The sequence below is a fragment of the Equus quagga genome, chromosome 14, assembly GCF_021613505.1.
Source record: "Equus quagga isolate Etosha38 chromosome 14, UCLA_HA_Equagga_1.0, whole genome shotgun sequence".
Classification (NCBI taxonomy): Eukaryota; Metazoa; Chordata; class Mammalia; order Perissodactyla; family Equidae; genus Equus; species Equus quagga.
The window spans coordinates 28,566,531-28,590,972 of NC_060280.1; the positions used below are offsets into that span (position 1 = coordinate 28,566,531).

The window sequence follows — 24,442 nt, forward strand, 5'->3', positions numbered from 1 at the left end:
CTACGTACTCAGCATTAGCCACACTGGCTCCCTTTCTATTCCTTGATGATCTAAGCACTCTACCACCCCAGGATCTTTGCACATTCTTCCCACAGATATCCATATGACTTGTTCTTTTACTTTATTCAGGTTTGTGCCCAAATGTCATCTCATCAGAAAGACCTTCCCTGACTACCCTATATAAAATAGCCCCCCTCCATCAATCTTTGTTTCCTTACCCTGCTTTATTTTTCTTCATAGTGGGTATCACTATCTGACGCATTATACATATAGTTATATATTTATATAAATTTATATATATAAATGGTGTCTGGCACATATGGTGTCTGACTCATAGTAGGCATTTAATAAATATTTGTTTGATGAATATATCCTCATAGTGACCTGGTGAAACAGGTGATATTATCTCAATTTTATACATAAATAACTGAGGTCCAGAGAGGTTAATTGATTGCTCTAGGATGACATAGCTAATATGAGTTAGAGTTAGGATTCAAAGCCAAGGTTTCTTTTCACCATTCTGCGTGTACATTATGCTGCCTGCCATTGTTTTTCTCTAGATGGTAGTGAACGGCATTTAGTAGTTTATGTTTCTCTGTTCAGCAGATATTCACTGAGTGTCTTATGTGTGGCAGCCACATGATATAAAACAATGAATTGTATATCTTCCTGGACCACATGGCACTCACTGCCTGGATGATTTGTTTAATCCTTTACATTTGTTGAGGCCTTTCTCCTTTCACCCCCTTTCCATCTTAATCTGTTTTTCCATCGTTAATCAGTCAGCTATTCAATAAGCACCTACTATGGCACCATGCTAGGTATTTTACATGTTCTCCCTAATCTCCACAAAAACACTACAGGACAAATATAAATATCATCATTTTACAAGAGAGGAACCTGGCTCAGAGAGTTTAGGATAGGCTTTCAGTTCCATGAGGTTATACTATTATTACCTGCGTTTTAAAGATGAGATAACCGAGATACAGAGATGTAAAACAACCTGCCTAAGGTTACAGTTTGGAAACGGTAGAGTCAGCCTTTAATCACAGATCTGCTTGTCTCTAGCTTGTTCCACAGTTTAGTTTCAAAGCTTCTGAACTTGGGCCGGCCTGGTGGCGCGGTGGTTAAGTTCACACGTTCCGCTTTGGTGGCCCAGGGTTGGCCGGTTCAAATCCTGGGTGCGGATGTATGCACCTCTTGTAAGCCGTGCTGTGGTAGGCGTCCCACATACAAAATAGAGGAAGATGGGCAAGGATGTTAGCTCAGGCCAATCTTCGTGGGCAAAAAGAGAAGGATTGGCGGCAGATGTTAGCTCAGGGCTCATCTTCCTCAAAAAAAAAAAAAAAGTAAACTTCTAAAGCTTCTGAACTAAAATACTCTGATTACCTAGTCAGCCGAACACAGCCATATTATTTTCCTCCATGTTCTTTGGCTTCTGTATCCAGTCTGGCTCTCTTTGCTGTTCCTTCCTCTCCATCCTCCCTGAGCATGTTCTAATAACGCAAGGCTATTGCAAGAACCACCTCACTGGTTCTCTTGCCTCAGTCTCACCTTTTCCCATTCATTGCTCACCTGCTGCCAGGGTTACCTTTCCAAGACTTAAACTTAATTATTTCACTTCTTTGCTTAAACTCTGCCGGGAGCTTCCCACTGCCTCCACGGAGTAGAGACCAAACTCCTTAGCACAGCGTACGAGGTTCTTCATAAACTGGACCCCAATTACCTCTTTTACCCTGCCCCCTTCCCTGCTGCTTAAGTGCCACTCATGTCCAGCTGCCTGTCCTTCCCCAAATATACCACTTTCATACCTCTGCCTAGAATGCTTTCCCCGTAGGGCTAAATAATCGAGAACAGTTCTTCATTTCTTAAAACTCAGCTCAAATAATTTCACCTGTGTGGTGGAAATGACCACATTTTCCTTGGAGTTCCATCAAATCTTGTACATGTTTTTGTTCGGGATGATCGCTCTATCGTGGCTCGCATTTCTTTTTATTTATTATTTATTTATTTTTATTATTATATTTTTAATTGCGGTAACATTGGATCATAACATTATATAGCTTTCAGATGTACAGTGTAATATATTTTGAATTCTGTGTAGGTTACATCATGTTCACCACCCAAAAACTAATTATAGTCCATCCCCTCACATGCGAGCCTAATCACCCCTTTTGCCCTCCCCCCCAATGACTCTCATTTCTCTACATATCTCCCTCCCAACTAGACCATAGATAGAGATATTTTACTTACTTTTGCATCCTCAGGACCTAGCACATTGTCTGGCACATAGTAGGTACTTCATAGTGTTTATGTAAAGAAAGGAAGAAGGGACTAAAGAAATATCTAGCATTGGTATATCCTTAATGAGAAGCATATAGCTTTGGTAACTATACAAATAAAATGTGGGTCTCTAACTGTATTCAACATACTTTCTCCCTCTTTTTAGGTTCAGAACTTCAGGAGAGAATCCTGTCTGTTCTGCAGGTAAGCAGTTATTTCCTGATGTAGTTTAACTGCTTCAAGTGATCCTCTAACACTCTAATAATTTTGTCTGGAAGGATGCCTAGCATATCTTTAAGAAGAGTGGCTGGGACCAAGTCCTGCCCCTCACGTGGAACAGGACAGCAGTGAAACCATGAAGGAGTGGTCAGGAGCAAGAGCTCTGGAGGAAGTGTGGAATCCAACTCTGCCACATATTTGCTCTGTCATCTTGGACTGTGTCTCTATAGCTTGGTTTCCTCACTGAAAAAAATGGGGATAATTATACTATAAACTGCAGTGAATGATTTGAAGATTCAGAGAGATAAAACGCATAAAGTGCTCGAAAGAGTTAGCTATTATAATTATTATTGCTACTATTCCAGAGCTGTCTTTCATGTCCGTCATCTACCAGGCTAAGGCTTCTCTTTCAGTATTTTATCCAAAATGAATGTCCGTTCAATCTGATTAACTCAATGAATTTCAGTCTCTGTTTCAACCCAATTACTTGCCATTTTTGCTTTGCCTATTAATGCAAATTTCAAAGCAACTGTTGGATATTAATGACATCTGTCATTTGACTAAAGAGTATCAGAGGCAAAGGAATGGGAGTAAGAAAGGGAACTAACATTTACTGAGTGCCTAATATGTACCAGGCAGCATGTAAGAGGTTTTACCTCCGTTAATTATTTCAGAAGATAGCAGCTATATGTAGAGAATCACCATTTCTACCAGGCCTAAAGCGCAGCATCTCAAAATACGGGCTTCTTTTTATTTGTTAATTTTCTCAACAAACATTTATTGTAGCAGGCTCTGTTTTAGGTCCTGGGGGTACAAAATTAAGATGATACAGTCCTTGCCATTTGGAAGCTTACAGTGTTGTAAGAAATAATTTTTTCCCCAAGAATAATATAAAGAACACTTCTTTTTTTCCTACTGCTTTATTTCCCACCCCCCCCTGCCCCAGTACATAGTTGTATATCCTAGTTGCAGGTCCTTCTAGTTGTGAGATATGGGACGCTGCCTCAACGTGGCCTGACGAGCGGTGCCATGTCCGCTCCCAGGATCCAAACCCTGGGCCACTGCAGCGGAGCGCACGAACTTAACCACTCGGCCACAGAGCTGGCCCCTAAAGAACACTTCTATACCCACCACTTAGATTCAGCTGTTGCTAACATGTCGTCATGTTAGCTTTCTCTGTCAGATGTTGTGATACTTCACCCTAAATATTCAGCATGCATTTCTAGAAATAAAGACATTCTTTACATTCTGTTCAAGAACCATATGCAACACCATTATGTCATTCAAGAAAATTAATAATAATGTCCCAATATTATCTAACATTCTATGCATTTCCTAAATTGTTCCCAAAATATATTTTATGGGTATTGTTATATTATAACCAAGAGCCAACGAAGGTTCGTGCTTTGCATTTCACTATTATGTCACCTTTAATATAGAACAGTTCTGCCACTGTTTTATTTCTACAACAGTGACTTTTTGATTAGGCCGGCCATTTGTCTTATAGCATGTCCTTCCTTCTTGATTTGTCTGATTATTTCTTTGTGGTGTTATATAACATATTATTCTGCCTCCTTCCTAAAATCTGGAAGTTAGATCTAAAAGCTTAGATTTAAGTTAAACAGTTTACCAAGAAAACTTCATAACTGATCCTTTGAACTTCATATTGCATCCCAACAGGAGATTAAAGAAAAAAACCACTAAGAATATCTAATCATAAAAGTGAAAAGCATCCATTTTAAAGAATATAGAAAATACACACATACATGAAGAAGCTGAAGAAAATAAAAATCATCTACAATCCTACCATCCAGAGATTTTGCTTAACATTTTGATGTGTATCCTACTAGGTCTTTTTCTAGGCATTTCTCTCTCTCTCTCTAGGTATATGTATTTTTTTGTCATGCAGTAATGGGGACAAATAATATGTACTCCATTATAATCCGCTTTTTTTAACTTAATCTATGGTAAACATGTTCCTACTACAATAAATAAATAAATATGTAATATCTATATCTGTATAGTATCTATATCTTTAGATTTTATACATATCTAAGTATTTATATGTATATTTTAATATATATTATAAATATATATTTATTATCTTATATAAATATATTTTACATATATATTTTTTATTGTATTTTTATATGTATTTTATTTACATATAAAATATATTTATAAATAAATGTCTATATCTAAATATCTATATAATTATTTTTAATATATTCCCTTAAATGGAACAATTTATAGGGGAAGATTCTGAGTCTAGTTTTGAACATGTTGAGTTGGAGTGCCTGTGGGGAGGATATATTAAGTAGCCCATTGGATACACTGACCTTGAGCTCAAAATATAGGTCTGAGTTGAAACTTTAAATTTGAAAATCATTATATTATCCATTTTAATTGAAGCCATGGGAAAAAATGAGACCACTGAGAAGAACAAGTAGAGAAGAGGCCCATGGATCAGGCCCTTAGGAATTAGAGGGTGAAAGAGATGGCTAATGAACTTGAAAAACGGAAGCCAAAGTGTTAGGAGAAAACCAGGCTAGTATAGTTTCATGGTGGCCAAAAGGAGAGTGTTTCAAGTGGGAAAGAGTGGTTAACCATTTCAACTATGTGCTGCTGAGAGATCACGAAAGATATGAACTTAACAACATTCCTTGGCTTTAGGAACATAGAGGTCACTGGTGACCTTAGGGAGAATAATGTCTGTCGTGGTGGGGTGGGGTTTGGTTGTGGAAATCCACTGAGTTGACGAGTGAATTTGAGTTCAGGAGTTAGAGAAAGCTATTATAAACATTGCTTTTAAGAAGTTTGACTTTGAATGAGAGGAGAGAGAATTGGCAGGAGCTGGAGAGGGCTATGGGGGTCAAGGAAAGGTTTATTTTTAGTGGTTATTTTTCTCTCAATTACACTTTTAATTTTGCAAGAGATAAAAACATGCAGAAAAGTAAAGACAGTACTATGTCAAATAAACCCAGATTTGGCAATTATTAACGTTTTGTTAGACTTGCATTGTTTTTCCCCTTGTATGTATATTAAAAAAAAGATTATGTTCAAGTCCCCTGTATTCCCTAGCCTTGGTCTCGTCCCTTAATTTATCAACTGTTAAAAATTTTAAATGCATGCATATGGATGCAAATGGTAAAAATAAATTTAAACTGTATAAAAGAGTGTATGATGAGAAGTTGAATTTTCTTCTATTTTCCAGTCCTACTCCCCAGTGGTATGCACTGACAGCAAGTTCTTGTATATTTTTCAGGAAAGTTTTATGCATATATGAACATATATATTATGTGTGTGTATGACTGTATCTTAAAGCTGGACATTTAGGTTGTTTTTAGTTTTTGCTATTTCAAAAAATGCTGCGGCAACCGTTTTTATACATCTTAGTAAACTTGTTCCCGTACGTTTGTAAGATAAATTCCTGGAATTGAAACTGCTGAGTCAAGGGATTGTGAGCTGAACATTTTGGTGAGTGTTGTCAGATTGCCCTTCAGAGAAGTTGTATTAATTTACATTTCTATTTGCTGGCCCAAACTGGGTTTTATAAAGTATCTTATTTTTTTGCTGGTGAAAAATTGTGTGTCATTGTTTTAATCTGCATTTCTTGAGAAAGTTTGTCATCTTGTCATATTTTTATTGACCATTTGTTTCCTTGTGAACTGCCTGTTTGTATTTTTTGCCCATTTTTCTATTGGGTTGTTTCCTTTCTGACTTGTAAGAACCTTTTAGATAGTTTTTATGTATTGAGGAAATTAACATTTTCCTGTCATCTGTGCTTTGTATTATTTCCAGTCATCTATCCCTTAACTTTGTTTTTGTGTTTTTGCTGAATAGAAGTTTTAAATTTTTATACAGCTAAATTCATTAATCTTTGATTTCTAGATTTTGTTTCATGCTTAGAAAGGTCTTCTTTACTCCAAGAGTATTTTTTAAAATTCTTCATGTTATCTTCTGATATTTTTTTTCCTTTAAATATGTGGTCCATCTGAAATTAGAAGGGGATAGGGGTGCAGTTTTTTCCCTCCAAATGAGTAGTCAGTCGTTTCAACATTTATTGAAGCATACATCTTTTCCCTGTAGATTTGAGAATGTCACCTTTATGATATACTAAGTTTCTGTAGAGATCTGGAACTATTTTAGCTTTGTTTTGTTTCATTGATCTGTCTGTATATTTGATGCCAGTACCAACCTGTTTTAATACTATTGGGTTTTGGTATCTGATAACTACCTAATTCTGGGGTACTTTTTTGTTTTATTTTGTTTTTAAAACTGGAATCAGGGGCTTGCCCCCTGGCCCAGTGGTTAAGTTCGCGCGCTCCGCTGCAGGCAGCCCAGTGTTTCGTTGGTTCGAATCCTGGGCGCGGACATGGCGCTGCTCATCAAACCACGCTGAGGCAGCGTCCCACATGCCACAACTAGAAGGACCCACAACGAAGAATATACAGCTATGTACCGGGGGGCTTTGGGGAGAAAAAGGAAAAAAATAAAATCTTTAAAAAAAAACAACTGGAATCAAATAGGGTACGTTAATGCTGTTGAAAGAGATCCAGTAGGGATCTTTCTGAAAAGAGAAATGGAGGATAATAACACACTTTACTCAAACAGTTTCCTATCTGGAGAACTTTAACTTGTCTCCAACGTGTTGCAATGTAAACAACACTATGATAAGCATCCTTGTGCATTAGCATTTCTACCTTGTCTGATTAGTTAGTTAGGGTACATTCTAAAAGTCAAACTCTTGGGTCAAAGGAAATGCACATTTTTAAAGCTATTCATATGTATTACCAAATTGCACTCCAGAAAAATTGTGCCATTTTATACTTTTTTGGTATTTGAGAATCCCTTTTTATACACTCATCAACATACTATTATTTTTTTAGTACTTGCTAATATTATAAGTTTAAAAATGCCATTCCTTGTATTTGTAATTTGCATGTCTTTGATTACAAGTTGGTTGAACATATTTTTATATATTTACTGACAAGTTGTACTTTCCTTTGCCTATTTTTCAGTTGTGGTGAGGGAATCCCAGTGCCTAGAAGGTTCCAAGGCCCAGGGTAACCCACCAGTGTCAGTGTAGGATGGAAGAATTATTCCTCTTCCCTCCAGGTCCTTCTGGCTGGCCTAGGAATTAAATTGACATGAGACAGAATAACAGGAGAAAATCAAAGTTTAATAACATGTATACATGGGAGAAACCCAGGAAAACTGAATAACTCGCTAAAATGGCAGAAGCCCCTACCTTAAATATCATCTTCAGCTAAAGACAAAGGAGGATATTGGGGTAGTGGTTCTGGAATTCAAAGGGGAGGAAGGCAATTTATGTGGAGATGGAAAAGCAAATGTTTGGCAAGCAAATGTTTGCTGCACCATCTGTAGACAATGTGACCCGAGAGAGAGAAAAATGGGCTTAGCAGTGATCGTCCCAGTCTACCAATACACAGAGTTGTCTGTGCGGATGGCCTGTCCTGGGACAAGCCTTCTACTTTGAATTCTTTTAGGGAGGTAGGGGGAAGGTCAAAGTTTCCTTTAGAGTCTTTTCTCCTTAAAAATAATCAAGCCAAAGAGACACATTTTGGGGTGGCCAATTCTGATCCCCCACATCAGCATGCCAAAATAATTCTACTTGAAAGGACACAGCTTTGTTGGCATTTTTCATGGATTCTTTGAGATATCTTCAAAGCCAGAAATTTCAAAATTGAATTATAATGATGTTCAGAAAAGCAGAGTAGGGAGCAGTGTCCCATTCCCACCTTCACGCATCATACCCTCTCTGTGGGCCCTGGGTACCATCCCACCTGCTCTCTCCAAGGGCCTGATCGTAGTGACCATCTTTTTTTTTTTCCTGATTTAAACATACCTGGAAAGGCAGAAGTAAATATTTATAAAGAAGTCTAAAGAGGTTAGATGAAGGGAACTCAGAGTCCTCTTGTTTCAGCTTGAGGGAAAAGGTGGAGTCAGAGAAACATGGTACTTTCAAGTCTAAGTAGTTCAGTGTAATTAGAAAAACTGAAAGAAGTTTGAAAAGAGATGTTGAAAAACATGGGTAGCTGCCAGGGCCAAATCATTGCAGATTGTCTTGGTAAAATATCTCAAGAACTTAAAAAAAAATATATATATATATATGTATATACACACACACTTACTGAGCACATACTGTTTTGCCAGGTGCTGGGATGCATCTGCCCTTCAGGGTTTTTCTGTCTATTGAATGGAGAAAATATCCTGTAATTAGATTCTTGACTGGGCCTACCCCAATTTTTTCCTCTTTCCCTCCTGCATAGCCTTGCTAAAAATGCTTGTTCCAATTTTGAAGGAGAAATAATTAAAATGAAGTTGTTTACCCCCATTCTAGATTGATGGGTTTAGTTCCCAGTTTATTAAACAAGGATGTTGGCTCTGGCATATACAAAGAAAAGAGGCATGATGTGGGAGAAGTCAATATGTGATTACATCCTATCATGGTGCTAACTGAAAGATTTTCAAAGCCTCCTTTTGAAACCCTGGGGTTTTGTGTCTTCTTCAGTGAAAAGAGTTGCCTTTTCTCTCAGGAGGCTGTAATGTTAATGTGACAGCAGGAAACTCGGCTTAATGCCACTGAGCAGGGGGGAAGAATCAGTTAAACTTATTGGGAATCAGAGGCTTTCAAACTTGTAAATTTTGTAATTAAAACAACTGGCTAATTAAGCAGTTTAACCACTGATAATTTGACCAAAACCTTTCATCTAAGGGGGGAAATGGTTAATTTAACAGTAGTTTGATCCACTTTCTTAATTAACCAGCTGCTCTAATTATAGGAATTGCCCTAAACTGAATTTGAAAATGCCTCCTTGCCAAGGAATTCGGTAGATGAGAGGCTGAGGCGAGCATCTGTGGCACTTTCACCTAAGACGTGTCATCTTCTCAGAGGTCACTTTTGGTTCTGCTGTTTGAAACCACTGGTGGTGGTTGAGTTTCTGTGTACTTAAAGATGGTGATTGACATCTGAGTTTTCTTTTTGTATTTACACAAAAAATTTTACTATATAATGGAGGCATGGGAGAGCTATAACCGTGAAGTAAACACTTGATCTTTCTGTGTTTAGGGCAGCAGAAGAGTTTCACAGAGACGGTGGCATTTGAGCAGGCCCAGGAGGCTGTGTAGGATTTCACCAGTCAGAGAGGTGCAGTCCCAGGAGGGCGACAGCCCCCCACAGCACAGAGGTGTGAAAACTACATGGCTTAGACAGAATGGCCAGTGCAGCTCTGTGGCTGAGGAGCAAAGCTTTAAAGGCCTGGAGAGTAGGAGAGTGAGGAGATGAAGTAGTTGGAACTAGATTTACCTAAGGAGTGTGAACTTTGGGCAGGGGAAACCATCAAACATTTTGAAACATGGCAAAGACCTTCCTTGTCTCATAGTGCCCGGTACAGTGCCTGGCACCTACTAAGTGCTTTAAAAAAATTGTGTGTGGGCATTGAATTAATGAAAGAGAATAATGTGATTAGGGTTGCATTTCAGAAGGATTAATTTGTCAGCTCTAAAGGATGGAATAGAGAGGCGGGTGTGGATACTGGGAGACCACCACCACTAACTTAACCAAGGCTACTGCTTGAATCTCTGCTTGAACTTTGACCCACCAACAACCAAAGTGATCTTTTAAAAACATATCAGACATATAATTTCCCCATGTATGGCTATTCAGCATGAAATCCAAACCTTTAACAAGGCCTAGTGTGGTCTCTAGTGCACTCTGCCCCTCTCACTTTGCTTCAGCTGACAGCCTTTCTGGTCCTTGAATGTGCCAAGCTGTGTCCCACGTTAGGGCCTTTGCACATGCTGTTCCCTCTGCCTGGAACACTTGTCCTCTATCTTGTCACCTAATAAACTCCCATTTGCCTTCCAGGTTTCAATTCATTTTATTTATTTTTTGAATAGATTATACATGTACATGGAACAAGTTTTAAAAGATACAAAAGAGCGTAAAGTAAAAAGTAAGTCTCCCTCTCTCTCCTGCCTTCTAGCCACTTCTCCCTGAGGATAATCATTATTACCATTTTCCTCTAAATTCAGTTCACATGTCATTTTTTTCAGAGAGACCTTCCCTGATACTTCAATCTAAAGTAAATCTATTGTCATAGTCCTCCATGCTTTTTCTTTGATAATTTATCACAATTTGTAATTTTACCTTTTGTGATTATTCCATTAATGATTCCCTTTTCCCACTGGACTGTAAGCTCCATAAGTAGACTTTTGTTGGCCTTATCCACTGTTATATCCCCAACTCTTTGTACACTGCCTGGCACAGCATAAGTACTAATTATTATTAGGCTCTTCCTGAACTTTTTTTTTTTTTTTTGGTGAGGAAGATTGGCCCTGAGTTAACATCTATTGCCAATCTTCCTCTTTTTGCTTGAGGAAGATTATTGCTGAGCTAACATCTGTGCCAGTCTTCCTCTATTTTGTATGTGGGATGCTGCCACAGCATGGCTTGATGAATGGTGTGTAGGTCCGCACCTGGGATCCAAACCCATGAACCCAAACCCAAGGCTGGCGAAGTGGAGTGTGTGAACTTAACCACTATGCCACTGGCCAGCCCCAAGCCCTTCCTGAACTTTGCCTGTTTCTGTAAGCTCATTTTTTGCCACTCTGTTCCTCATGCTCTGCCTTGAAATTCTCTCTGGCTCTTCCCTTCTCCATACCATGTTTTCTCCTCACTAACTCCTAGTCAGCTTTCAAGGTTTGTTTTTTTTTTTTTCAGCTTTCAAGTTTTATTTAAAAGCCACTTGCTCTGGGGCCAATCCCGTGGCCTAAGGGTTAAGTTTGGTGCCCTCCACTTCTGTGGCCCGGGTTTGGTTCCTGGGTGTAGACCTGCACCATTTGTCAGCAGCCATGTTGTGGTGGTGACCCACTAAATAGAGGAAGATTGGCCATAGATGTTAGCTCAGGGCAAATCTTCCTCAGCAAAAAAAAAGAAGCCACTTGCTCTAAAAATCTTTTCCCAACGCCTCAAGTCTAGCCTAAGTGTCCCTCCCATGTACAGCCCTTATCAGCCTACATTAATATTACTGTCTCCCCTCTAGACTGTAGGTTCTGTATTGCAGAGACTTTGTCTTTGTTTATTGTTATAGCCACGGCTTCTAGAGGATTGTGTGGTGCCAGTCAGGCCTGCCATGGATATTGGGTTGTACACCGCACAAGTCTAGTATGTGCCATTCAGGTGGTTGTGAGGGTATAATTGTCACTCACTACCCTAATGGGTAATAATAAATATTTGTTGAATGAGTGAACATGCTTTGGAGAGTTCAGTGCTTTTAGAGGTCCTGTTTTGAGGTCATAATGAAATCTTGTTGGATAAGATTCATTTGCAAGGCTCTGTTCTGAGGATCATTGTTTACCCAACAAGGGGAATGGATATCAGCAACTTGGGTTGGGCCCCAGGTTGCAGAGTCTGGAACCCAAAGGCTCAAAGAGTCTAAGGTCTTAGATTCAGAGAGACAGAATTGTGGCAGTAGGGGCCAGCCCCATGGATGAGTGGTTAAGTTCGCGCGCTCCACTTCTGCGGCCCAGGGTGTTGCTGGTTCGGATCCTGGGCACGGACATGGCACCACTTGTCAGGCCACACTGAGGCAGCGTCCCACATGCCACAACTAGAAGGACCCACAACTAAAAATATGCAACTATGTACTGGGGGGCTTTGGGGAGAAGGAAAAATTTAACAAAAAAACTTAAAAAAAAACGAATTGTGGCAGTGGCCAAGAAGACACCTCAGTTATATTCAGTGCTCTTTGAGAACCTCTGCCAAAAAATACCTCCTTCCTTGCATGGTAAACTCTCACTCCTCTTTCAAGAATACACCTGTACCTCTTCTGAACCTATTTCCCTGCACCCTCCCCCAGCCCTCGCCAAGGCAGAGTTAGTTGTTCCTTCCTCTAGGCTCTCACAACCTTGCTGTCACCTCCATTAAAGTATTTTGTATACCGTAAGGTAATTATCTGCTTTCCCATCATCCTCCCCTAGTACATTTTGAGTGTTTCCAGGGAAAGTAGCATATTTTAGTCATCTTTGGAACTGTCCCAGTATCTGTACAGTTTTTGGCATGTAATAGTAAATGTGGACTAATGCATATTATGGGAGGGATCCATGCTATCCCAGGGTTGTCGTGATGAAATAGTGTGGAATGTAAGTGCAGAGAAAGTCTCTGAAGCCACGACTGTCTGATTGGCCTGGCCGAGCAGACCTGCTTGGAAGCCCATTTTAGAAAAGAAAAGCCTAAGAAACATTTCCCTTGATGTCATTAGACTTCTCCACACCACTTTGTGTCTAGCCCCCACAGAGTGGTGGCCCTGGGGAGTTGAGGGCAGGAGCTGGGAGGAAAGGGAGTGGAACCTGGGACTAGTCCTTCTCCAGAAGGTGGAGAGCAAGCAGGAAACACAGACAGACGTAGCAGAGCTATGTAGGGCTGTTTCCAGCAAAAAGGTAGAGATAAGGAACTGAGATGAGAGCTAGCAAAGACCAACTCTAGCCAGATTTTGTGTTCCAGAAATTCAGATGTTAAAACACATCAGACAGACCTGGGTCTAAATTGCAGTTCTGCCTTTTACTTGCTGGATGACCTTGGCCAATTTACCATATTTTTTGAGGTGCAGTTTCTTTATTTGTAAATGAAGATAAAAATAATGAGGATTAAAGAAGAATATGTATATATTAGGAAGTCCTTCCTTGAAGGAGGATCGCAGTGGTGCATTTCTGGACGTACCACAATGAATGTGTATATAGAGATCCTAGTAGTAGTGTACATACACACTGTTCTGTACCTTAGGTTTTTGTTTTTACTGTTATTCACTTAACAGTGTGTGTTAGAGATTGTTCCATATCAGCACAAATAAATCAAATTAGATAGTTTTTAAGACTTTGTGGAAATCTGTGGTTGTCCTCTTTCCTGATTGTATTTGCCACGTGTCCCTTTCTCTATCCAATCCCTGTTAGAACACTTAAAAAGGATTATTGCCTGTTGTGGAACAAAAGAAAACAGGAGCCCTGTGAGAATGGATTTTGTCCCTCTACCACCATTGGCTCTAGGAGAGAATTTTTCAAAGAAAGATGGGTAGTAGGGATTGGATATGGTCCAGGCACCAAAAGGAGAGAAAAAGGGGGTAAACTGAGAGTCAGCTCAGGATTGAGAAATAGCTCTGGTTCTTTAAACCAACAAGAGGCCCAGTCCTGGCCAATATTTCCAGTCTTACAGTGGAGAATTTGTCTCTTCACATATGATCTGTCTGTCTCTGGAAGGCTTTGAAACAGGTTTTGTCTTATTTTCTCTTCTAGGTGGCATTCTGCTGAATACTAGTCGTCACTACAAGACAAAGCCAACCCATGGCATTGGAAGATACAAGCACCTAGTTAAAACACAAGAGGTAAAGGGGGCAGGGGCCCTTTAGAAAAGGATAGTGTGCAGCTTTTGCAAAGACCTGAAGGTCAGATCTGCATAGATTGGGTAGTACTGGAGCTAGCAAGGATAGGGGTTGCCCTTCAGTCCTCTCTAGTTATTTAGTTTGGATATTATCCAGACTGGAGATGTTTCTACCAGCTTCCAATCTTGTCTCTAGGCCAGGTTATCACAGTGACAAGCAAATGATTTGGTTTTATTATTTGTGATACTTTTTTTTTTTTTTGGTATCTTCTTGTTCGGTATGGACCTCACAGTGGAAATGATACATTTAGTTTAGTTGAATGAATGGTTTGTGGCAAGTAGAGGTGGATTGACATTTTCAGCCAAATAGCTGATTTTTATAGTATTTATGGATTTAAAATGTGTGTGTTCCTTGAATCCATTATTATAGATAACTAGGAGTTAGTCCTAAGCATTATAAGATAATTTAGACTATTTTTCTGGTCCTGGCTGCAGGATTGCTTCTGTCATGGTTAGATTCTGTGCTTGTGCAGAGGATTTTATAGTGAGGGGCCATAGCACTGTGCTGAAAGTCAGAAGGTCTGGCTTTGAGTCACGATTCTATCACTTCCTGTAAACAATACAGTTAGGAAAATTTTGCTGTTCTACTTGGGGAGACTTCAAGATCACTTTTGGTTCTCTGGCTTTTTTTAATGCTCCTACGCAACCATGCACATCTCCCATTGCCTCTCTCTCCTTGGCAGAGGTCCAGTGCCCCTGTATTTGGGCCTCAGAAGCCACTAAACTTGTCATTTTCTCCTGAGCACCATCCTTAAAACAAGGAATTCATGGGAGGAACAATGCCGTATCTGAGACTTGTATCAGGCAAGCTCCCAGGAGGAAACAGCCCGACTAAAGTTGTTTCTTTGTAGTGGGAAGAGTACTAAATTGGGAACAGGAAACTTGTATTCTAGGCTTGGTTCTGCCAATTATTAGCTTTGTGACTTTGGGTAGGTTAATCTTACCCCTCTGGACATGGTGGGCCCTGCAATTATACGTAAAATGTTTTCTATGTGTGAATTTTTCTGGGAAGAGAGTCTGTAGCTTTTATCAGACTCTTCACAGAGGTTGAGAAACTCTGGATTGGAATATCTTTAAGTCTTTCAGCCTGGTATCATGTAACTCCGTGATGCTATGAAATATTTATCAAACATCTGTTATGTTCTAGGTCTAATGTTGGGGGTATCTTGCCTCTTCAGACTGAGTTGCAATAAAATTCTACAGGATGAATGAACAAGACCTGGTTCCTGCTCCGAGGGAGCTGGTAAACCATTAGAGATAAGACACAGATAATCATGCTCCAGGCAGAAAGTGCCAAGGGCTAAAGGGAAGATACAAAGTGCTATTAAAATTCAGAAGAAAGAGTGATTCACACACTTTCCGAATTGTGACACCTTACAGTAAGTTGTTGGTGTTGTTTTATTTTGGGACATCTTCCTCCTAAAAGACCCACATAAATTTATGGGAAATAGAATTAGTTTTGTTTGGGGTGTGTTTTTTTGGTTTTTTTTAGATTTCTTGGGATCCTCCCTCTAAGATAATTTTCTGCATATGCCGACCTCTGACCTGCTCCTTAGTTTGGTGAAAAAGCTTAACGCCATGTTTGATGCCATCTGTCCCCATCTTTCTCTCCAGCCTCTTCATCCGTCTCGTGGATATCATGCTTTTACTGCACTGGGCCTCTTGCTTTTCATCCAAATCATCATAGTGTTTGAAGGCCTCTCACATGCTGTTCTGTTTACTTGGAAGAACTTCCCCCTTCGTCACTTGGCTAATATATCCTCAACCTTTAGATACCCGTGAGGAAGCAGCGTGAGGAGGGAAAAAACGAGTCTCCCCTTCGGAGGAACCTTCCTGGATTCCCTGCACTGGGTTACTTGTCCTACCTTGAGCTGCCGGATTTCCTTGTGCTTCCTCTGTGCTAGGACTTACTGCTTGATGTTTTAGCCAACTGTTTTGATGACCATCTCCCCTTCTAGATGGTGAGCTCTCTAAGGGTAGAGGCCATGTCTCATTTTTCTCTGTACTGTCACTGTCCAGCACAGGGCCTGGCATCAAGTACAGTAAATATTAACTGAACTGAACTGAAATGTGGTTATTCGAACTGCCCTGAGGTTTTGTAAATCAGAGCTACCAAACAAACACAACACACTATCTGCAAACAGCAGGCTGCAGATGACCTTGGTTGCTTGAAGGGAGTGATGCTCCTTTTGGTTAGAGTTATAGGCTTTTCTCTAATGTCGTTCATTGTCCCTCAGTGGCTAGCACAATAGTGCTGGATAGTGGTGGAAGCTGCTTCAGCCTCCTCACTTCCTGCCTGGGACAGAATAATGATAGCTGTCATCTTCCAGCTTACAGAAGCTCTGTCCCAAGTCCCTGTCTCTTTTATTCCCCTGGGGAACTGGACTGGATAAGCTAGAAGACATCTTGTGGCCCCCTTTCTCTCCCTAAATCTAGAATCTATAAAAAACAATAAGCAGCCAGATTCCCACTTTTTCCTCTCTGGATCTCAGGCTGCCCCTCTCCTCTCTTGAGCCCATATCCCTGAGACAAACTCGAAGTGCACAGCCCTTGTCCCATTTCTCCTGGCATAATCTCTTCATTCCTCCTTCCAAAGGTTCCACACTCTGTCTTATGACTCCTGAACCTTGGGAAGGAAAAGGGACATCTACCTCATCTCAGCTTTCCTTGTCAATCTGGTTTTACCTCTTTCTTCCTTGCTTGGTCTGTTTATAACTCTAGGTTTGTTCCCATCCCTCCGTCCTGTGCTCCTGTCCTTGATGCTTCTCTGAGGAGTTAGTGAGAGGAGGGAAGCTTCCTCTCGGGTGGCAGCAAACCATGGGATTCCAGGTCTCTCGTAGCACAGCCCAGCCTCCTTCTCAGTGATCTCCCTTTTTGCACCCTCTGCTTCAGCACATTTTCTCATACGCCCGTGCTCTCTCATGCCTCTGTGCCTTTGCCCATGCTCTTTCCTCTTCATGGGATGGTACCTTTCCTGTAAGACACAGCTTGACTTGTGGCAGTGAGGGATCACATTTCAGACCATATCTTCAGACCTAGCACTGTGTCTCAATGTCTCATTTTTCCCTCAAGGGCCCTGCATCATTTTGTTGAATTTAAAAGGCTTCAGATTGTTTGGAGTGATTTTTGTTTGGTAGAAATAAAAATAATGTAGTCCTTCACATTTGTGGAGTGATAGGTCATCTCTCCCAAGACCACTTACTTGCTTGCCCTCAGCTGCTGTCCAGCCTCCCACATTGGGGTAATAGCAGCCTAAGAATCAGAGAATTGCCAAGAGGAAGCGGTGGGAGGATGAAATGGGGGCAACATAAATTGCTGTCATTTTGTAGTAGTTATATGTTCTATTTTCTAGGCCCTGGGGCAAGAGTGTAAGGTATATCTTGTAACTTAGGCAATTTACTTCTTTATAGAATGGCGTCTAGGATTCAAGATACCTTTTCTCTTGGAAACTTCATGCTGTTTTTACTGTTGACATAGAGGAGGTGTCTGCCGTTTGTAACACCTATTTATTTTGTTGTAGCGCCCAGAGAGATCAGCTCTCACAGCCTCAAGTCTGTGAGGAGACTGTGGCATCGTTCCCAGAAAAATCAGCAGATCAGAATCACTTTATGGTGACAGTCCCGGCTTCCTGGAAATTGAAAGAATGGTTTTGCCAGTCTAGTGATTGTACGGCTAGACATGGATTAGAGGACTGGCTTGGGGACAGTTGTTTTAAACTAGCGTCCATGTTTTCCCTCAGGTCTACCTTTCATAACTCATTGAAAAGAAAAGACATCATTGAGTACCTTCTATGTGCCAGACACTGGACACAGTCTCTTCCTACAAAAAGCACACAGTGGGCTAGGAAATATAGTGCTAAAAAATGTAACCAAATACATGTGGAAAGTGCTGCTAGGGGAATGAACCAAATATTAAGAGAATAAAGATGAAGAAGCAGTTCTCCCTGAAAGGGTCAGTGAAGGTGTTATGGAGCTCAGCTCAACACACATTCATTAAATGCCACCCGTATTCTTGCACTGAGTATGTAAAACACGCTGACGTTCCTCTAAGAGCATCCAGTTGCTTGGAGTAGCTGGAAACACTGGGGCCATAAAGAACTTAAAAGAGTTTCCTGGAGCTTTTCCAGGCACAAAGAGCGACTCCTGTGGAGACCTGACTCTCAGCCTGTGCCATTAGAGCACCAGCCCACTGGAGTCTCATCCTGCCTTGCCTGTTCTGCTAAATGACAAGTGTCAGTTTTAGAGGGATTCATAATCGATGTGAATAAAAGTAATAATCCCTTTCCATCTTCAGAGTGCTTTCACATCCATTATCTCAGTGCCTCGCAAACCATATGCCCCTGGAACACTGGTGATCTTAGAGGGGAGCCCCTTCTCAGGTTTAATAATGGCATTCTTGCATGTTTTAGAAAGACATTAAGTTAATGGATAGAATTTTCTAAATTTCCAGTTTTCCTCCCATCAATTTTACTTTATGAAAACAAGTTTTAACAGAGAAATTCAGATATGTTTTCATAATTTTTTTGAGATGCAGAGAATTCCATTTATTTAGTGTAACCATATTTTTGGGGCCGGCCCCATGGCCGAGTGGTTAAGTTCTTGCGCTCTGCTTCAGTGGCCCAGGGTTTCGCTGGTTTGAAACCTGGGCACAGACATGGCACCGCTCATCAAGCCATGCTGAGGCGGCATCCCACATGCCACAACTAGAAAGACCCACAACTAAAAATACACAACTATGTACTGGGGGGCTTTGGGAGAAAAAAAGGAAAAATAAAATCTTAAAAAATAATAATGATTTAACCATATTTTCTGCTAGTTAAGTTGTTCTTGTTGTATATGATGAAAGTACACTGATGAGTATTTCATGGGGTTTCACAAAGAGAAACATGATTTTTTTAGGCCCTTTGCAACCAACAAATTTGAAAACCATGTCTTTTGATTCACCAACTATCCTGTGAGGTAGATAGGGCATAACCAACAGAAAGCATTCCAATCAGCAGAAAAAGAAAGCAGTGTGCATGGGCTCATGTCCCACTGGCCAGACTTAGTCACATAACCATACCTAGCTGCAAGATTGGTTGGGAAATGTAATTTTTATTGTGAATGGTCATGTACCAGCTAAAATTCAACAGTTCTGTTATTAAAGGAAAAGAGAGAGTAGATATTGAGGAAACTGGCAGGTGGCTCTGCCCACCTTCCCTAAAGGGAAAGACAGAGGTTAAGAGGAATGTATTGGAATTAGGCAGGCCTGCTTTAAAGCTTCAGCTCTGGGGCTTACTAGTTGTGTGTTCTTGAGTATGTTACTTAACTTTTCCAAGCCACAGTGTCCTTGGTGTTAAGTAACCATGCTATTTAAATGTTGTTGTGAGGGGCCGGCCCCGTGGCTGAGTGGTTAAGTTGGCGCGCTCCCACCTCAGCAGCCCAGGGTTTTGCCAGTTTGGATCCTGGGTGCGGACATGGCACCGCTCATCAGGCCACGTTGAGGTGGCGTCCCACATAGCACAACCACAGGCACTCACAACTACAATATACAACTATGTACTGGGGGGCTTTGGGGAGAAGAGAAAAAAAAAGAAGATTGGCAATAGTTGTTAGCTCAGGTGCCAATCGTTATAAGAAAAAAATTGGTGAACGTTTTAAATGTTGTTGTGAGGAGTAAATTAAGTGAGAAAGTTGAAGTATTTAGCACAGTGTCTGAAACATAGAGCCCGTAAGTGCTGGTGGTGATGATGATGATGATGGTGATAGTATTAGTCTTTCTTTTTATAGTCATACAGCACTCTCCTTTCCTCCCTCAAAACATGCATCTCCTTATAATTTCTTGTTCTGTATATGCCTTCCCTGACAGATTGTAAGCTTCAGTGAGCAGAGACTATGGCTGTCTTATTTACTGTCCTATCCCTAATAGTAACCCTGGTCTGGCTCATCACTAGTAGTCAGAAAATATTTGTTGAATAATGAGTACATGTGATAAGTGATAGTGGTATAGAAGGGGGGGTTGCTATGGGAGCACATGGGAGTAGTATCTAACTCAGCCTGAGGCAATCAGGGAAGGCTTCCTGGTAGAGCATAAGCTGGGTCGTAAAAAATGAGAGGGAGTTGCTCACATTAAAGGTCTGGGGTGAGGAGTCAAGCACTTTGCAGGGAGGGGAAACATTCTGAGCAAAGGTGGGAAGACATTAATCCAGGAGATGCAGTTGGGAAAGCTTTAGCAGTTTGTTGATCCTGGAGTCTCAAGTGGGCAGCAGGGGATGCAGGGACATGAGACGTGAGAAGTAGGCAGGGTCTAGATCAACCTTTGTAAAAGATACCATTTGTGAATAACTACTATATTACCCTTATATGTCATGCTAAATACCTAGGGGTACTGACTCTACTCACGGCCCTTTCAGCTGCACCCCACCTGAGGTGGTTGCTCTTGGTTGCCCTTAGAGATCTAATGGGCATGGTGCAGCTAGGTAGCTTGTGTTGAACTTGCCATGAGACATGGGCTGCTCTTTATGACTAAATTGAGAGGGACTGTTCTTTCGTGTGTGTCTTTTCTCTCTCTCTCTGAACTGTAAGCTCCTTTAGAGCTGGGACTGTGTTTTCTATTTCTTTAGTATCTTTCCTTAGACTGGTTGAATCAGCACTTTACACACAGCAGATGTTTAATAAGTGCTTCATTCTGTAAGGCATACCACTAGGATACCAGGAACATGCTTACCAACAATTTATAGTAATAATAGTGTTCCATCTGTGTAGCTTACTCAACCTTTTTTAAAGATACTATTTATTGAGTAACTACTATATACCAAATGCTGTAACTGCTATGTGTCAGGCTTTAAAAGCATTATTTTATTTTATAGTATTACAAATGGCATATTTTATTTAATCCTCAGATATCCTGTGGTTATTAAAGACCTTGTATGAGGAATCTAAGACTTAGATTAAATCACTTGCCCAAGTGGCTAGTCATTTCTAGAGCCAATATTTGAACCGAGGATGGTCAGAATCCATCTAATGTCTGTGCTATTTCCATTTCATATATTCACTATTCTGAGCTTCACAAGAACTTTAGGTGTTACAGATGAAGAAACTGACACCTAGAGAGGTCACTCAATGTCATATAGTGACTAAGCAGATAGAACTTGAGTCCATATTTTCTTTGGCTTCCATCTTAGTCTAGTACTCTTCATGCAGCACCAGGTTGTGCCTCTTTGCCATCCCTCTCATGGCCAGGCCTTCTGTCTTTCAAGTCCCCGGGTGTAAATGTTTTAAATTTCCATCACCAGAATTTCTGGAAGCTGAATATGTTATAGACCTATCAGCCTTTTCATTTGAGGATTAGGATGATACAATTTCTTTCCAACTTTCCCACGCTAGAGAATACCACCTATAGTGATAGGCAGATATTCTCACTTTCACAGAAGCTGGAGGAGAGAGCCTGGGCTTGAGGCCACAGACCCAGCTTCTAGCTATGGCTAAACGTAGAGTGGTTACCTTTGCCATTTCCTTACTCTTGTAACCTTACACATGTCATTTCCCCTTTCTGGGCCTCAACTTCCCCCGTATGTAAAATTAAGGAGGGAAGGGAGGAGAGACTAAATTCTCTCTAAGATCCCTTCCAGCTATAGCATCCTGTGGTTCTAATCTGACTCCTTTCTCTATCTGCTCTTTCCCAGCAAAGTTTCCCTATAAACTTGGGCAAGTATCGTGCCTTCAGAGGACTTCATTTTTCTGTCTGCAGAATAGGGTTAATATGGACATTTCTGCACAAAAATGGTTTAGTAATTTATCCCCTGGCCCATTTTGGGCATCACAGTGCAATCCTACAGGGATCTTAAGAATGGCCACCCTGGGCCATCCCACAGTGAATCCAGGTCAGCCACAGATGCCGAAGTTTGATGGTGGACAGTAGTCCGTCTTCCCTGCCACCTTTCTTCTAGCCTCCTTTCCTTTCCTGCCTGGCTCTCCTCCATATGCAGTCAGGGTGGCCTTGCCAAAATACAGCTCTAGTCATGTACATTCCTTGCACAAACATCTTTCATGGCTCCCCATGACAGTCATGAAGACCTGAACTCAGACATTAGGAATAGAAAGGCAGGGATGGATATGAGAAAGATTGTGCAGGTAAAATTATAGGAACTGGTGTCTGTTATTATTTGCAGTCAAGTTCTTGCTGGCTTTGCTGTGCCCTGGCTCAGAACTGAAATATAATATCACAATGGGCTCCTGATGGTGTGGATCGGTCCAGACAGATCTAGGCCAACACGGAAAAGCAAGCGAGATGCCAAGAGGGATACTGGAATCAGCTTTCTTTTTTTGTTCCCCTAAAGCAACACCTTTGAAGAGCCCTGGCATTTTCCCTGGTTAAGAAAAGCCTCCTACAGGCTTCAGAGGAGCTCCTCCCCTCTCTGCTGGAAAATTTCAGCCGCTCCCCATTGCATTCCAGCTTTAGCATTCTTCACAGCTCTGACTGCAGTGCTGTCATGATGAGAAGTCTGGATCACTGCATTTGGCTTCCAGCGTGGTGGGCTCTGAAGGAGAGAGAGCCAAGCCCCTGCACCTTGGTGGTTGTTCTCTAGAGGCTGGCTTCTCACTCACGGCAAAGTCTAGGACCCTGGGGTGGCCCCCACTGTTAAGAACTTTAATAATGCAGAGGCTGCAGTGGAAAAATCCCTACAGTGGGGGTCGGGAGGTCTGGGTGTTCGTTCCTAGGATCTGTCCTGTCTGGCTGTGTGACTCTGCGTGACATATTTAATCTTTCTGGGCTTCATATTCTTCCCCTGCAAGGATGAAAAACTGGGACAAAATCATCTCTAAATGCCATCCTGTTCCAAAATTCTAAAATTGTGATTCATTGCATGTTTTCTCTCTGTCAGGCCCTGTGCTAGATATGAAGAATATAAGAATAAAAATAGTAATAAAAGTTAATATTTATTGAGTGTTTAAATATATGCCACAGGTTGTATTAACCCCTTTACATACAGTGTTTTGTTCAGTTCTTAGAACATCCCTATGAGGTCAGGTCTGTCATCATTATTACTGGCGTTGGGAAAGGACCATTTCTTGGTCCTCCCCCCACTTCCCCAGACTGAGCCCCTGCTCTCTTAGGTTGAACTGGAGAGCAGCGATGTGCGAGAACCATTCCAGGTACTCTGCCAGGAACAACCCTGCTGGGACAGCCATTAGGCTGTTAGCTGTTAGATAGGGGCAAGTTAAGACCTGTAAATAGAGAGAGAGTCCCCCTCCTTTTCTTAAAAAAACAAAACTATTTCTACCAATTAGCAAGACATTATAAATCTCCAGTAATTAGGACAGTGTGGTATTGGCTCAAGGATAGACAAATAGTCCAATGGAACAGGATAAGGAGAATAGGAACAGATCTGTGTATCTAATGGACACTTATATGACAAAGGTTCCACTGCAACGCAATGGTGCTGGGTCAGTTGGACCAGGTGCTCATGTGAGAAAAAATGACTCTTGACTCCTATTTTACACTGTACACAAAAATCACTTAAAAATGGATTGTAGATCTATATGTAAATGTTAAAATAATCAAACTGCTAGAAGATATACAAGAATGTCTTCATGATCTTAAGGTAGGCAATGATTTCTTAAACAGGACACAAAAATGACTATAACCATAAAAGAAAAATGAGTAAATTGGACTACATTAAAAATAAGAACTTCTGCTCATGAAAATGCACCATTAAAAAGTGAAAAGGGAAGCTACAGAGAGGGAGAAGATATTTCCAGCCCATGTACATTTTAACAAAGGATCATGTCTAGAATATAGAAAGAACATCTACAAATCAGTAAGAGAAAGGCAGACAACCCAATTTTAAAAATGGGCAAAATATTTGAATAGGCAGGTTACAGAAGAGAATATTCCAATGGCCAGTGGACATATGGGAAGGTGCTCAAGCTCAGTAGATTTAAAGGAAATGGAAGTTAAAATCTCAGTGCGTTTCTACTTTATACTAATCAGAATGGCTAAAACAAACAAACTAGAATACTGTAGCATATTTGTATAATAAACTGCTAGAGCAATGAGAAGGAAAGAACCACTGTTTTGCCTAATACATAATGAATCTTATAAACATAATGAATTAAAAAAGCCAGACACAAAAGAGAACATAGTATATCTCTCCATTTTCACGAATTTCAGAAACAGGCAAAATAACCCTATGGTTTTACAAGTCAGAGTAGTGGTTACCAATTTTGGGGCAGGAGACTTTTGGGATGCTGGTCCTGGTCTATTTCTTATTCAGGATACTGATTATACAGATATTTTCACTTTGAAAATTCATTGAGCTGTGTACTTATTTATGCATTCTTCAGTATAAATATTATATTGCAATAAAAGTTTTACTGAAAAAATTTCTTAAAACAGTAGATTTTAAGATTCTAACTTTGAATTGATAAAAGATTCACATTATTAAAAATTCAAAAAATATAGAAGAGAAATGATTTAAAAATCTCCTTCCTACCCCTATGC

General features: G+C 40.6%; 1 protein-coding gene across 1 annotated transcript in view; it reads left to right on the plus strand.

Moving 5' to 3' along the window:
• The window catches only part of MRPL48 (mitochondrial ribosomal protein L48), a 47,295-nt gene that overhangs the window by 9,581 nt on the left and 13,272 nt on the right, over positions 1 to 24,442 (plus strand). The window contains exons 3-5 of the mRNA XM_046638680.1: positions 2,450 to 2,487; positions 10,426 to 10,481; positions 13,816 to 13,904. Of these exons, the coding sequence (XP_046494636.1) occupies positions 10,433 to 10,481; positions 13,816 to 13,904 (138 nt within the window). The 5' untranslated portion in view covers positions 2,450 to 2,487; positions 10,426 to 10,432. The remainder of the gene's footprint in view (positions 1 to 2,449; positions 2,488 to 10,425; positions 10,482 to 13,815; positions 13,905 to 24,442) is intronic.